Source organism: Ambystoma mexicanum, chromosome 1p, assembly GCF_040938575.1.
Source record: "Ambystoma mexicanum isolate Mex_15411 chromosome 1p, UKY_AmexF1_1, whole genome shotgun sequence".
NCBI lineage: Eukaryota > Metazoa > Chordata > Amphibia > Caudata > Ambystomatidae > Ambystoma > Ambystoma mexicanum.
In genome coordinates this window covers 188,643,386-188,658,525 of record NC_090921.1, presented here as the reverse complement: position 1 = coordinate 188,658,525, position 15,140 = coordinate 188,643,386, and the positions used below count along the sequence as shown (strand labels likewise).

At 48.4% G+C, this 15,140-nt stretch overlaps 2 protein-coding genes across 2 annotated transcripts in view; one reads left to right on the top strand and one right to left on the bottom strand.

The window, feature by feature from the left end:
• CYB5D1 (cytochrome b5 domain containing 1) overlaps positions 1 to 1,653 on the bottom strand; it is a 136,949-nt gene extending 135,296 nt beyond the window's left edge. The window contains exon 1 of the mRNA XM_069646285.1: positions 1,442 to 1,653. Coding sequence (XP_069502386.1) covers positions 1,442 to 1,646 — 205 coding nt within the window. The 5' untranslated portion in view covers positions 1,647 to 1,653. The remainder of the gene's footprint in view (positions 1 to 1,441) is intronic.
• A 273-nt stretch (positions 1,654 to 1,926) lies between these two features.
• The window catches only part of NAA38 (N-alpha-acetyltransferase 38, NatC auxiliary subunit), a 70,047-nt gene continuing 56,833 nt past the window's right edge, over positions 1,927 to 15,140 (top strand). Inside the window, exon 1 of the mRNA XM_069646288.1 lies at positions 1,927 to 2,251. Coding sequence (XP_069502389.1) covers positions 2,192 to 2,251 — 60 coding nt within the window. The 5' untranslated portion in view covers positions 1,927 to 2,191. The remainder of the gene's footprint in view (positions 2,252 to 15,140) is intronic.

The window sequence follows — 15,140 nt, the reverse complement described above, 5'->3', positions numbered from 1 at the left end:
CATACATTACAGAAAGTCATCATTCTATTAAAGACATGGAGGCGAAGGGTTATCCCACCCTAGTAACAGCGAACAATGATAAATGATGTAATGATGCAATTCTGTTATGCAGATGTTATTGTGTCACGATTGCCCACCCAAATAGACCAAATGTCAGAGATATGGTTTATGTTGCAAGTTCCATGACGGATAACAAACCGACAGGGACTTGATCATCGCCTTGGAGGTGCATGCCAGTTACCGTCTACAGGTTGGGGCGCAAAAGTTGAGAGGACCAGCGAAAGAAAGGAGGATTTAAGATGGTGGACATTGTTTATAAGGCTGGTTATGAACTATTGGTTGAGAAAGGTCACCTGTTTTGAAAGACTAATAACCGAAGGACTATGTGGGGATATCACACGATCGCGGGAGCATGTTCTCGCGAGATCGCACGTAACGTGATCTCGCGAGCCCACGCTCCGCGGGAAAACGTTTCCCGCTTCAGAGCTGGCAGCCCGCCAGATGAAGCGGTCGCACCACAGCCCTGCTCCTGATGAGGAGCCAATAAAGTGAGAACTTCCAGCAGCCGTACATCACAGCTTCTAGGGTGTAACACCACAGCCACAGGAGGCTACCTGGGGCCCTAGAAGCTTACAGCGTGCCATCCTAGTGCACCCATTTCCCTCAGTGATTCAACTGGGGAAGTCCTGAACTAAACTGAATTGTAAGTACGTGCTTGATGAGAACTTGGACATATACCAGTCCACACCAGTTGTTATTTAATAAAGTAGAGTAGACTCACTACAGCGTCCTGTCGTCCTTCAAGGCCACAACAGACTACCAAAGACTCAAACGAGAAAGTAAAGATGAGAGTAACGCATAACCCTTTGCCTCCGTGTCTTTTTTAGAATTTCTGTAATGTATGTTTTGAAAATCAGAATTTTCATACAAAACTTAGCTAGGTAAATCGACATTTGCCATTATAAATTTGGAGCTACAAGTACCACAATGAAAGAAAATAAGGGAGGGCGGGTGTCCTGTTCACATGTGACAAGTGGACAACGTGAGATTTCTGCATAGACTGCGGTGGGCTTTCATTTCTTTCATTATCTTAAAATAGGTGTCCAGCATTTTCTGCATTCAGCAAATAAAATATGCGCAGTTTTGCAAAAGAAGAAAGCGCCTTTTGCATGTCAACCAAGCAGACAGCTTTGTACATTTTTAAAAGTACCTGGTTGACCTTTTATTTCACCAACTAATCAGGTGTTGTGAGCTGTGGTGGGGAATTAGCTTTAAAATGGATTTGGCCCATCACAGTTAACAATCCCACCATTAGCAGGTTTCATGAAGATTTGGAATTATTCACATGAAAGCCTTAGAGGCGATGAGGTTGCCCCCACGACCCATTTACCATCATTGGCTAGCCCATTTTCGCATTTTCCCCCGTGCTATCCTACCATACCTGCGTACTTCGCTATGAGAGGGCTCAGATCGTACACTTTGCCCAGGTACGACACCCAAAGGTCCTTTGGGGTGGTGTGCGTGGACACCTCCCGCGGGGTAAAAAATCGGGGCCGAGCTTTGGTTCCCATTTTGCACCACAACTCCAAGAACTGAAGCGTCCCTGGTAACCGCAGCAACCACTGCTCCGCCCTCTTCGTAAGCATGGAAGAAGGACATTATGTGTTGCCCGTTTTATAATGGAAAGTGAAGATTCACTGTCGTGTACACTGAAGACTCTGGAGCAGTAAACATAAAAGGATGGCCAACAAATCCCACGTTCCGGCACAACGCCACACACATCCAACCAATTGCACAACATGGGAATGACGATGGGCGGGGTAAACGTAACGAAATTCATACTCATTTGGTGGCGTGGTCTAAGAAATAACAACGGCATCTTTCAGAGAGGCGTGGTCTACATAACCAAAGGAGTGGCCAGGGTGGTTTATTTGAGCTTATCTATTACAAAATATACCTGACATCAGAGAGAACACTCTATTTATAGTTGTTTTAGTCATGCCAGTAAAGATGTATTATTTTGTATTGGAGGCGCCAGAGACCGCAACGACCCCGGCCGCTTTCTTTCACTTTAAACGTCATATTCATTAGCATGTTTTCTTGGTCACGAGCCAGTCTCAGTGTGAACTACATTTCCCAGAGCACCCGCGGGCGCGGTGCCCACACTTGTTTGCGGACTCGCGGACGTTGAATGGCCGAGATGTCGCTTGAGGAGAATGGCTGCAGCGGTCAGGGTAGTCCCCTACCGGAGGTACTAAGGACATGATACGAGTGGGCAGGGGCGCATGACGTAGTCCCCCCCAGACTGTGTTAATCTCTTTAATACTGCAAGCAAAAGATGAAGATTTTTAGCAAAAGACCGCCGCATGACCCAAAGCTCTGCTCTTGTTCGTTTTCGGGCAGTGCTTAGATGAACCAGGGAAGTCTAAAGAGTAGAATAAAAACCCATTGTCAAAACAGTTGTTTATGGTCCAAATAGTATTTGTGTAACCGAAGTACGGGGAGTATCACCAGCGTAATTAAAATAACACAAGCTCTTTAACAGAGTTTCACAAGGGTAGAATATGCATGGTAAAAACTCAGAGGAGAAAGTTCTAACCCCCGACGGACGTGTCCAGTATAATATCAAGGACCAGGAAAGACGCCTATCCCATTTGGTTTCGTTTTGTTGGGGTTTGTTTGTTTTTGTATTTATTTCTAATGCACACCAGCCCCTGGGTATCAGGGCGCATCAATTACAAGACATGCAAGGCTTAAGTTACAAGGTTACAAAATATGAACAGAAATAGTGCAGATAGATGACAGGCATGAGTCAATAAATACTTTGATGAGAGAATACAGAGACAGTACAGGCCTATAGGTCGGTCGATTTGAGCAGGTTGATGTAGCTGTGTCTAAAATTCAAGTTCTTAGATATTATGTACTCAGTGGGCGAACCAAAAGTATCTCACTTCCCATACAAAAGAAAAATAACCATCACGATAAGTTGGGACGATCTTCTCATGTATGTAATACTCCTTCCAAGGCCTGTGGCCAAGCTCCTGCCGTCTTAAGTTCTTGAATTTTTATAAGTGGAGGGGCATAACTATTTCCCCTGAAAATGCCATAGTGACCGAGCCCAGTGAGGGAGTCCGAACCAATCAAGGTGGAGCCTGGGGGGTGGGTTTCCCCCCGTGAATTTTTAAAATAAAATAATGGGTTAAAATGTTGCATTGAAGAGCATTCTTTAAAAACAAATGGGTAAATATCCAAACAGTTTGCAATTGCTGCTGGGGGCCCAGGGAGCAGACATGACATGTTTTACTGGACATCTATGATAGATGTCCAGCAAAAATATACCATCCCTGTCCCCTGGGCCCCAATAGGCCTAACACAATCAACATGGTTATGTGTGTATGCAAGACGCTGGGGTGTGAAGGGGGAAAGCATGGTATTTTGACTGGACTTCTGATAGAAATCCAGTAAAAAATACCATCCCTGTCCCCTGGGCTCCACAGCGCCTCAGAAGGATAGCTGATTTTGGCAGGTGGGTAGGGGGATTGCGCAACAAAGGCATTTAGGCATTTTTAAAATGCCTTTGTTGTACAACCCTCCTTCCCCTCCCCTCTGTCCACCACTTGCCAAAATCAGCTCGAACGGACCAAAACAAACTTACACACATTCATGCAGCAATCACTCTATCATTCACCGAGCATCCATCACCATACACTCGCACTTAACACAAGCATTCACGCATCCATACACATGATTCAATAAAATAAATTAACATAAACATACCTTTTGCATTGGATTGCATGTGGGTGCTGAAACTCCCTGTTCAGGCTGCTCTGTCCGTATGTGCGAGGAGGCGCAGGAGCTCCCCCTTGCACATACAGACATGCAGTGCCCCAGCCAGCGTTTCCAATGAGCTATGCAATGCTGGCGAAACAAAACGCCCCAGCCTTGCATGGCTCAGGGAACATGTGCGGCTGGGGAATGAACTGAACTGTCAAAGGAAATAGGGATTTCCTTTGACAGTTCAGCCAGCCCAGGAGCACTCCCTCAGCTGGAAAAAGCAGCTGAGGGAGAGCTCATTGTTTCACTGGACTGGCTCCTTAGCTCCTCCATAATGGGTGAGGGGGCCACTGGGTGGGCACCCCCTTGCCATTATGGATGAGCCGCCAGGCTCGGACTGGTCTGTTCCCTTCCCTTTGCCTGGTTGCGCTCTGAAACACCTGTGTAGGAGCGCCATACAAATAAAATATCATATCATAGGGCAATGCCTGTACCAAAAATACTAAATGCTAGTGTGGGCCAGTCAAAATGGGCCACCTTTTTTGCCAATGTGGGCCAGTTTGATGATTTACTTCCCTACGCAGTTAGTAATTTTGACCATTGTTGCTGAATAAATATTCTATAAATATCACAATGTACTTATATTTTACCACAAAGCACCCCCTTGGGTACTATTCAAACAGTCTGTCAATGAATATCCATTTACAACTGCGGGCCACTTTTTCATTAGTGCCTGAGACAGTGTCATGCTTCAGCTGGACCATGTGAGCCGCCTCTACCCCACAGGACCACCCCCCACAGTTTGAATACCGCTGCCCTAAGGGGTGTGCTGTCATACCTTTTGTCCATTTTCCTCTGTATCCATTGCTTCACAAGTACTTCTTCTCCTTCCTCAAACTCTTTTAGGTCTTGCCTTTCGGGCCCAGTCGGTTCTTTCTTTGGCTGCTTCTTTTGCTCTCGTGTCTTTCTCTCTATCACCTCATCTTCTAGGATGTCTCGGTCTTCTGGCTGCCACTGGGTTCCTTGACTTCCCTGGGGTAGGCGTGTCTTGGCTTGATATGCCCTCATAAGGTCACCTGGTGGTACCCTTGTTACCAAGTGCAGCGTGTTTCTGTAGTGTCGTAACATTCGGCACAGTGCTTGCTGAATGTACATGCCCCCCTTGGTCGCCTTCTGAATGGTCCTTTTTATGAACTACATGAATCCTTCTGCCATACCGTTCGTTTGTGGCCAAAGAGGTGTTATGTTCTGGTGTGTGAATCCCATGTGCATCGCAAATCGGCGGAAGTCCTGGCCTCTGAACGGTGGCCCATTGTCTGTCTTGACTGTAGTGGGAATGCCCCACTCGCTGAAGACTTTGTCTATTGCCTGACTACCTGGGTGAATGCCATGGACGAAGTGTGCTGGACGATGTGTGTTTGACAATGGTAAACCTGGAGAACTCGTCTCAATTACCAGAAGATGGTCCCTGACTCTAGCGGCCCGTTGAAATATATTGCAACTCCTTGCCATACCTTCTCAGGTTTGTGCGTTTGCATCAGGGGGTGGGGGTGGCTCACTTCTGGCTGGGCACTGGCATGGTAGGCAGCTCCTGACTAATTCCTCCACCATGCTGTCCATGAGAGGGAACCATGCTGTTTGTCAGAGCAATTTCTTGGTTGCTTCCACTCCCGATGTCCATGTGCCTGCGTTACAGCCCCCTCCGTAGGGATGATGGGATGACCATGCAGCAGTCCCTCAACAGAACTCCTTGTTCTGACAATGCAAGTTCCTGCCTGTTGACTCCCTCCTGATAGTGTAGCATTCTCTTGTAGTCCCTCCATTTGTTGTGTGATGTGAGCATCTTGGCCCACCTAGTGGATGGGCCAGCCTGTGTTGCTTTTGCCAGGACATGGACGGTAAGAGTGGGCAGTAAGGCCTGTTCTGTGATGTAGCATAGGTATTCTGCGTCCCCTTCCCTCGGTGGCATGTCCCTTGTCGTTGGGTGGCATGAGATGTAGTCTGCAGGGTTGCTGTCTCCCCCTGACTTGTGTCTGTTGTCAGTCATATTCTTGTAGGCAGATGCCCCACCTTTCTATCCTTGGTGGCATCTTTGTCCTCAGGTTGCCAAATAGTGATAGGAGGGCCCGGTGCTCTGTTATGAGGGCGAATCTCTTCCCTATCATGAAGTGGTGGAAGTATTTGCAGGCCCACACTGCTGCTAAGCTTTCCTTCTCCGCCTATGAGTCTGTGCTCTCCATGTGGGACAAGAACCTGCTCACGTATGCTACCACGCAGCTTGCAGGGGCGTCTGGTCTCTCTCGCTGTGCCAGGATGGCCCCTAGGCTGACTGGGCTGGCGTGGGCCACCAGTTCTGTGTGCCATTGTGGATTGAAGTAGGTGAGGTGAGTAGCATTTGCCAGTTCGGATTTGATGGTGTCAATGCCTTCTGGCATTCTTGGGACCAGGTGAACAGCTTGTCTTTACCTAGGAGGCGTCTTAGCGGTTCAGTGGTAACAGCATATCACTGTAGGTATCCAGCACAGTAGCCTGCCATCCCCGGGAATGATCGCACTTCAACCGCGTGGGTGGGTGTCTGCAGTTCGTTGATGGCACGTTCCTTCTCCGGGTCAGGCTGCATCCCTTTTCCAGAGAAGATGTGGCCGTAGAACCCGAGTGTCCTTGCTGATGTTGCATTTCTCGTAGTTTGCGTGAGTCCTGCCTCTTTCAGGATGTTGCATACGTCGATGAGGGCTTGTCATGCTCTTCCTGGGAGGTGCTGTATACAAGAATGTCATCAGAATAGTTAAAGGCTGACCTGACTGGGAGCAGCAGATGTAAAATGGTCTTCTGAAAAATCTCTGCGGCGGAGGAGATTCCAAAGTTTAGCCGCTTGTAGCGAAAAAAGTAATGGGTGGCGAAGGTGGTGATTCCTCTGGAGGCAGGGTGCAGTTCCAGTTGGTGGTACTCCTGGTTGAGGTCCAGCCTGAGACTTTTGTTGCACAGTTTAACTGCACGATCATGTCCTCTATCTTTGGATGTCATTCCCACTCGATGGCAGTATTTGCAACTCTCATGTCGGCGCATAGTCGAAGTCTGTTTTCATCTTTGTGTACCACTACTAGGGGTGAGATCCACGGCGTGGGCCCCGTTGTGGCCCCTATGCAGGTGAATTCCCAACTTTCTAGCAGGTTGTGGGACGGGTTTTATGTTGTTGATGTGCAGGCGGATTACCTTCCTGTCAGCTATCCCCAGGCCTTTGAAGAGCTGGGGGAACATGGTCCTGATCATCCTTGTTCATTATGGGCTCCTTTCATGTGACATATACCTTAATTTCCATTTCTGCTGTGGTCTCCTCTGCATACCACTACTTCATTGTCTTGAAAGTGAATGTCTATGAGGCAAAGTTCCTTCGCAATGCGATGGCTCAGCAGGCATTTCCCGTTGACTGGGCTTCTAAGCACATGAATGATGGTGTCGGTCGTCTTCCCTTTGAATGTAAGCGTCTTTCTGAATTGCCCCAACGATGGTAGTGGCGTGATGGCTCCCCATTGGTAGATCCTTGCTCTTTACGGTACCAGATCCCGTTTACTCCCAGATAGTAGGAACTCCTGCTCCCCCATGATGTTGACAGTGACTCCCTTGTCACCTAGGAACAGATGGGAGACTGCATCCTTGTCCACCATTACCAGTCGCTGCCTCAAACTCGTCTGGAAATTCTGGGTCCTGGCCATATGCAAATTCATCCCAGTGCGTGAGCGGATCACTTGGGTAACTGTAGTGGTTCATGTAGTAGTTTTGTTGTGGCAGCTGATTACCACCCGGGGGCTCCCCGTAGTCTAGGCCCTGGTCCATCGCTCTCAGCATTCTCTTGGCTGCTGTGGGTAGAACTGCTGTTGTCTCCACTGTGTGGTTGTCGGGCTTGGCCTGTATGGCTGTCTCCAGTTGCTTTGTGTCGCCAGATTCTGTCGAGCTGGCAGGAACGGTCTACCTTCTCTTCCGCGCCTGGAGCATCGTTGGCTCATTGCCAGGCATGGGCCCACGTGAGGGAATATCTGGCTGCATCAGTAGCATAGTCTCTGTGAGCGTGAGCCTGGTCTCGTCTGTGTGTAATCTTCCCATGGCGGTCCCTTCGGTGGGGTCTAGTAATGTGTCTCTCTCCCTGCGTCGCTACTGCTGGTGATGGCTACTACCGACTCATCTCCATCAGTCTTCTTCTTGGGCGTCTCCATGACGGATGCTTGGATCTCCACCCACTCATGAACTCTTGCTGACTGGAAGACTTTGTCGATCATCAGGGGCTTATTTAGGAGCTGTTTACGCAGTGTGGACGACATGCAACCTTCGATAAAACGGAGTCTAATTGTTTCGTCATATGAAAAAGCCGAGAATTGGCAGTGGACCAGGTTTTGACACAGGCATGTGAGGAATTCTTCTACTGTCTCATAGGGCGCCTGTTGGCACTGGTTGAACACATACCGTTCATAGTCCCTTTTCGGCTGTATGACAAGTTTCTTATCCAGCCACAAGGGCGTCATAGGTGATTCTGTCTTCCGCTGGGATGATTTTGATGGTGCTGTTGATTTCCGTCCCTACCAGATTAGTGAAGATGTCCTTGAGTACTGGTTACTGGTTACTTTTCTTCGACCCATGGGGTCCATCTTGGTTATCTGTCCAGCTGGGGTTGGAGGCTGAATGGGTATGGCTTCCTCAAGAACACCACATTGCTGATGGTCTGCTGAGCTACACCCTGTTCCCCTACTGGGCCACCATGGTGGTCGGTATGTTGGGCTCTCGTGTCTAGTAGTGTTGTTTGTTATACGAGGTCGTACCTTCCCCTTCCTCTGTTGTCCTGGATGGACTGTTTTTTTGTGGCGGGGGAGAATTTGTTTGTTTTATTTTTCTTGCACCCTCCGTGCAGTTCGTGGGTACTATGCGCCCCTTAGATTGTTCACCGCGCCCTATGGGTGGGTCGTCAGGTGGTGAGGGCTGTGCTTTTCTTACTGTGGTGGCGTCTTCAGTTGGTGTCCCAGTAGCACATCCCCTTTTTGTGTCTGATGCCTTGTCCTTGTACATTTCTATTGCAATGGAAAGCAGTTGCATGTCATTTTCTTAAATTTCCCTGGCGCTTGCCTGTGACAGTTTTTTTCTTTTTTCTTCTTCACATAGTGGAACTAGTGGGCGGGACAACGTGGAAAGCCACCTCTCGGTTGGAGGGGCCGGCTGATGGCGTTGCGGCTCATATGGTGACATGGATGAGCGAATAGCTCATTCGCGGGGAGGAGGGGGGGCGGTCCTCTGGCTACAGGCTCACTGCTGCGCGGCACCCAGCCTCTCTGGCAGTAGCAGGGGCGGGCGGACTGCCATCACAGAACGCCGGCCACTCCAGCGACAAGGACAGGTGGATTGCCTGAAAGGATGCCGGGATCTCGGCGGATGAGCCTCCTTGTGGCTCACAGCAGGACAGCAGTTCTGGCACGCAGGCCATTAAAATGGGTCGTTTTATCGTCGTCAGCAGTTGTTAGGCCTGGTCGAAGGACAGAGAACACAGGACACCGTCTCGCTTCGTTCACATACTTTATTGACCAGTCGCCTCTTCCTCCCTGAGGCTTCTCCTCTTCCTCTCCTTACAGCAGTGCCTCTTTATTCTTAAGAGGATAGGCGCTTTCCTCACAACGCATCCCCTATTGTTGTGGGCTGGACCTGTCGACACACAGGCCAGTCCGATAAGTGCTGGGGTCTCCCGGGCTAGCAGCGGTGCTGTGATCACACAGCAGGACAGTGGGCTGGGGGCTCCCAAGTTACACAGGCGGCAGTACCGTGATTACACAGCGTCAGCCTGCAGACTCAATAATAAGACACGAGCAGTGCTTTAAATGGAAAAGTACTAGTGCAGGTACTCACCAAGTTACGAAGCCGGACGTTGCAGTGCTGCACTTTGGGCATAGGTCCCTTTTATGCACACACCGTTGTTTGCAGGCAATGCCCCGTGAGATTAAATTATGTGCCAAGGAGCACACAGATAAAGCAGTTTATCTGAGATCCTTTCACACAAACAAACTTCCAGTTTGTCATTATGAATTGTGTTAAAAAAAATGTTTGAATATATATATTAAATTAGACTTTTCTTTCTTTTTTGCGTATCAAACTAGCAGATATCATTGCTGTAAAGTAAGTTTTAGATGGGAAGTTATATTATTGCTTGCTTTCATTGCCTAATGAGAAATGTGTTCAGTAAGTGGAGCTGTGTGCAAGTTTTCAGTCGAAAACGTCCCATCACAACTCCAATTACTCAAAAACACTTACATATTAGAAGAAGCATTGCTTATACAAAGATACGTCTTAAAGTAATTTCCCAGGCTTTCCAAAACAATCATGCTCCATTAAATGTACCAATGGTAAAACATGAAACCTACTTAGGGAAACAGTGTTCCTGCGCCTCGTGTGCTAAGAGCACTGTAGATGCATGTTTGTCTCCCCTTTTGTTGACACTGCAGGTGGTGGAGAGAGGAGGAGGGTGAGGGAGGGCGCTGCTTTCCCCAGTATAGGCTGCAGCAGTTTAGTTCCTTAAGTTGCAATAAAGTGAAATGAAAAGCTTTCATTTTCACCTTGCAATATAGTTATCGGTACTCTTTCAAGCGTTGAAAAGTGCAGGTACTGAAATGCTCAAAAACCGTGCAGGTACAGAGGGCCGTGTAGGACCGGGCCATTTAAAGCACTGGACACGAGACAGAAGTGTCATTCGTGGATTTTGCCACACGTGCTGGCTGAGGCTCCTTTTGACTGTCAGTCATGACACATATTCTTAACCTTTTAACTGCCATGGGTTTCCACCCTGCCCCCCCCAGTGCCAAAGCCTTTTTTGGTGATTTCAGTATTTCGCCATTCAATGCCTTCTAACGTTGTGCCTGGCAACTGGGAGGTAATCCCAAAGACGAGATACCTCGCCCATGGCACTTAAGGGTTTAAAGGGTCAACACCACACTACTCCTTTTTCATAACAAATCTATCAAAGACAACATCAAATAAATCAACAGTCACAAATAGCAATACTTGGTCCACTTAGGAACCGTGGGGTAAAACAATAATCACATACATTGGGACTCGGCCAGTTACAAACACGAAAACATACAGCGACCACTGTGTACATATTTTCCTGGTCACGGTTGGAGGTGGACTGCTGGTGGCATGTTGGCAGTTCTACCACATTCTGAAAGAGACTGCAGCAGGGGAGAAGGGGAAACTCCAACCAACGGACAACACCATTGTTGGTTACTTGAACCATATTGAGCATGCCACAAGCTGCAGCGTCACAGCTTCACACACACTTAATTACTGGGACTGCTTTAAGCACATAAATGACATGCGGGCTCACAGCCTCAAAGTACATGTTTACCGAGTCCTCTTTGAGCATTTGCAGCGCTGCAGGAAACTAGTTTGATCTTACACTTTTATCAGTCCAGGATAGTTGAGAGTACATCTAATAAGACGACAAAGCTGCCCCTGGGGATACAAGGGGCAACATCAGCTGTAGTCCAGGTGGTGGGGCAGGCAGCGAGACACTGGTGGCAGGGTGTCGGCCTCTCCCCATGCTTTTATAACATCTTCATGGCTCCCTTCTTTTCCCTTTTGGAGCAGGAGGGAGTCATTTCTTTCTAACTATGCAGATGACACTCAATGTGTCATCCCGCTGACTAGCTTTCATGCCACAGATGAAGGTGAACTTAATAGAGTCTACTCTCTGATTGAGAATTGGATGGACGGCAATGATCTCTCCCTCAACAGAAGGAGTTGATGACTGTAGGCACCGCATGGATGCTAGTGAAGTTGCACTTTGACTATTGCTGCTTTATGCTTGGTGAAGTGAAACTTTATCCACAGGCAAAAGTAACAATTCTAGGGGTTACTCTTGATCAACTATTGAATATGAGGTCTCACGCGGCTTGCCTTGTCTCCGGAGCTGTTTATTATGTGAAGCTTCTGGCGCACCCGAGACCTATTATTTCCCAGCATAACGCTGCAACCATAGCGAGAGCTATTATTTGTTCAAAGATAGATTATTGCAGTAGAACACCAGTAGAACTCTGGTGGGCCTACGTAAAGCGGACATCAATAGACTCCAGGCCGTCCAGAATGGAGCAGTCTGAGTCGTAGTTGGTCTCTCCCGCGTGACCATGTCTCAGCGTCGAAGCAGGCTCTGCATTGATTCCCGGTGGAAGCTTGCATTCGCTTCCGCCTTTTGGTCATTCCATTTAAATGCAGATCTGGCCTTCTACCCCTGTACTTGCAAAACCTCATCCGTAAAAAGGTTAATAGCAGATCCCTTCGGTCCAGTAATCAAGATCTGCTGGTCATACCGAGCTGTAAAACGAACAAGGTTGAAAATGGAGCCTTCTTTGCTGCAGCCCCGAAGGCTTGGAACTTGCTCCCTTCCGAGCTACGCGGTCTTTGCTGCCTGAGTCTTTTCAGAAAAAAGCTGAAAACATGGCTGTTTTCGTATCTTGATTGGACACGTCCCCTCCCTCCCTCCTATCTGACTAGTTCTGTACTCTGACCTCACCTACTTCTTATTCCCCCCACTGTGTTTCTTGTCCATCTTGTTACGTGACTTAATGCCTGTGGGTCCATGGCTGGGCTATATAAATATAATAAAGTAAATGTCTGGGCTGCACTGTGTTCAGGCTTCAATGCCCTAGATGAAGAGGGGCATTGGGAGTGGGGGAAGGGCAGAGTGTTACTTGCCCTCCCCCTTAGGGGGCAGAGTGTTACTTGCCCTCCCCCTTAGGCCGCACGAGCACCCTCTCAGTGGAGATCTGATGCTCAGTCACCCGGCATGATGGTGGGCCGGCTTCATAGAGGCAGCACCAACGCAGCAACACGACTCCCAGCCCACCCCCCCCCCCATACAGGATTCACTTTCCCCATGGTGGTGGTGGGGTATCTGTTGTTGTTGCACAGGCTCTCTCTTCTGCGGCTCCACAAGACTGGCTGAGTTGTGCCTTTAGAGACACTGTTGCATCGTAAATAGAAAGTAGATGCCGGAGCTGCTGATGTAACCTTCTTAGACACAAGCGTCTCTCCCTATTTGCCCCAAGTCTGGACATTTGCTGGTGCTTGCGGTGTGTTGATGCCCAGTTGCTAAGCAAACTCTGAAGCACGTACTAAAGTTCTTCATTACTGGTCCTGGAAATGTAATCACAACAGTACACTTTGCCTTGCTGTTAAAAGCAGCACAAGAGCAAGCACACCGTATAAGTGGTCTGCACGTTTTTATAATAACTTTGGTGCAGTGTATTGGAAGCAAATCGCGTGGGGTCGCACAACAGTTTTGTAAACCTACTTAGGTTGCCATGAAACCTAGGTCTTCTCCCTCTATTCAGGATTCTCAAACTTAGGTGCGTTTTCCTCTATCTTATAGTGTGCTTTTTGATAGGTCTTTAATCCTGAGTGTTGTCGTCTTGTCCTTTTGCTCAACCAGCTTGCCTCTTGCTGCTGCTTCTGCCTGCACCCTTCCCTGTGTCCTTCTCTAGTGTCTCACCCTCTCCCTTCCACCTCCCTCTTCTCCCTACGTACCCTATGATGCTCTCTGTCTCTCCTATCTTTTCTAACTGCTTCTCTATTGACTATCCTGCTCTCCTCACTAAATTTGGTAGGAAGAAGTTTAAAAAGGACATCCTGGTCTCCAACCCAGGTCTCCCTATTGCTGACACCTACACCAGTGCCTCCTCCAAGGAAACTCTCACAGACATCCTCCTTGTCGTTCCCTCGCCAGACCTATGGACCCTGCATATGGTCTCAGTGCTCTCTCCTTTCTCTTCTTCTCCCATTAATGGTGGCACCTGGTGGGATGCCCTCCTGGCCTCCTTCCATTCCTCTAAGGTCATCATTAATGTTAACTCTAATGGAACCGTCCTGGTTCAAGGCCCTCAGGCCAACCTTTTTTAAAAAAAAAAAAAACATTTTATTGAATTATACAAACAACCAAACAATACAAACCGAACAAACAGTGCATGTTCCAACAGTTTCATTACACTTTCTTAACTTCTAACCACTACTTCCCTTAACCCACCCCCCCTTTACGGGTCTATTGCATTAAACCTTCAGTTTCCGCAACCTGTGGTTCGGTCTCCTCTTCTACAGGCTCCGCCGGGTCAGCTAATGACCCAAACATTTCGGCTATCAGTGATTTCCAGGCCATCAGGGACTCAGTCTCCTCCTCCCCCCCCTGTGCTACTCGCTTCTTGCCATGCCATGGTTTCGGCATCCGCCCATTTTTGCAAATCTCTCCACCACACCTCTACCTTTGGCACATGGCATGACTTCCATCCCATGGCAATCCTCCTCTTTGCAAGCACATAAGCCAGATCCCTCAGTTTACTTATGTGCCTGAGCTTCTGTGGTCTGGGGAACCCCCCAGCAGACAGGCCCACACTATATCCACTACCATCTTAACCCCTTTTTCTTCCAGTTTCTCTTTCATTCCCCTCCAGAAACGCTCTATGATCGGGTATGACCAGAACATATGTACCATGCCCGCATTCTCCTCATCACACTTGGGGTATGCTTGCTGCCCTGCATTTTCAAACCTCGATATCCTCTAAGGCGTCATATATGCCCTGTGCGTTATGTACAGCTGAATCTGTTTCAGCATCGTGTTTCTAGACACCTTCTTATGATACCCCTGCGCCCGTTCCCACATCCCGTCTCCCATCGGGGCTCCAACCTCCATTTCCCAGTCAAGTCTCAACTGCGTGACCTCCTTCCCCACTTTAGACATCAGCATTTCATACAATCTGGAAATCTCATGGCCCCTCAGCTATGTCATATATCACGTCTATGGTGGCATCTGATTCTTCCTCCAACACAGTTTCAGGCCATGTTCCCTTAATCCTCTGTACCACTCTATGATACGTAATATACTGGCCCTCGTGCAACCCAGTTTCTTCCCGCAGCTCCTCAAAAGTAATACTAGAGCCCTCCCGCCAAATATCACCCATTGTTGCCACCCCAGCCGGTTCCCAGTGGTATCATTCGTAGCTGCGCGTCTGCCCTCGTCAATGCAACCAGTGGTATCTGCGGTGAGCATGGGGACGGGTCCTCCATCATTTGACATGCCCAGTGCCACACCTTCCACCCCAGTAGCATCATTTTGGGGCGCACCACCATTTCCGCACTGGGTACCCACATCATCTCTTTCAAATAAAAAGGTGCACAATCACGCCCAAACAGTCTAAATTCCGAGGTGTCTTCGTCAGAGAGCCATTTGGCAACATACTGTAACTGGCTTGCCACATAGTACGCCTCATAGTTGGGCAGCTTTATCCCTCCTTTGTCATGGAAGTTCTGTAGCTTCCATAACGCCACTCTATTTCGCGTGCCATGCCACA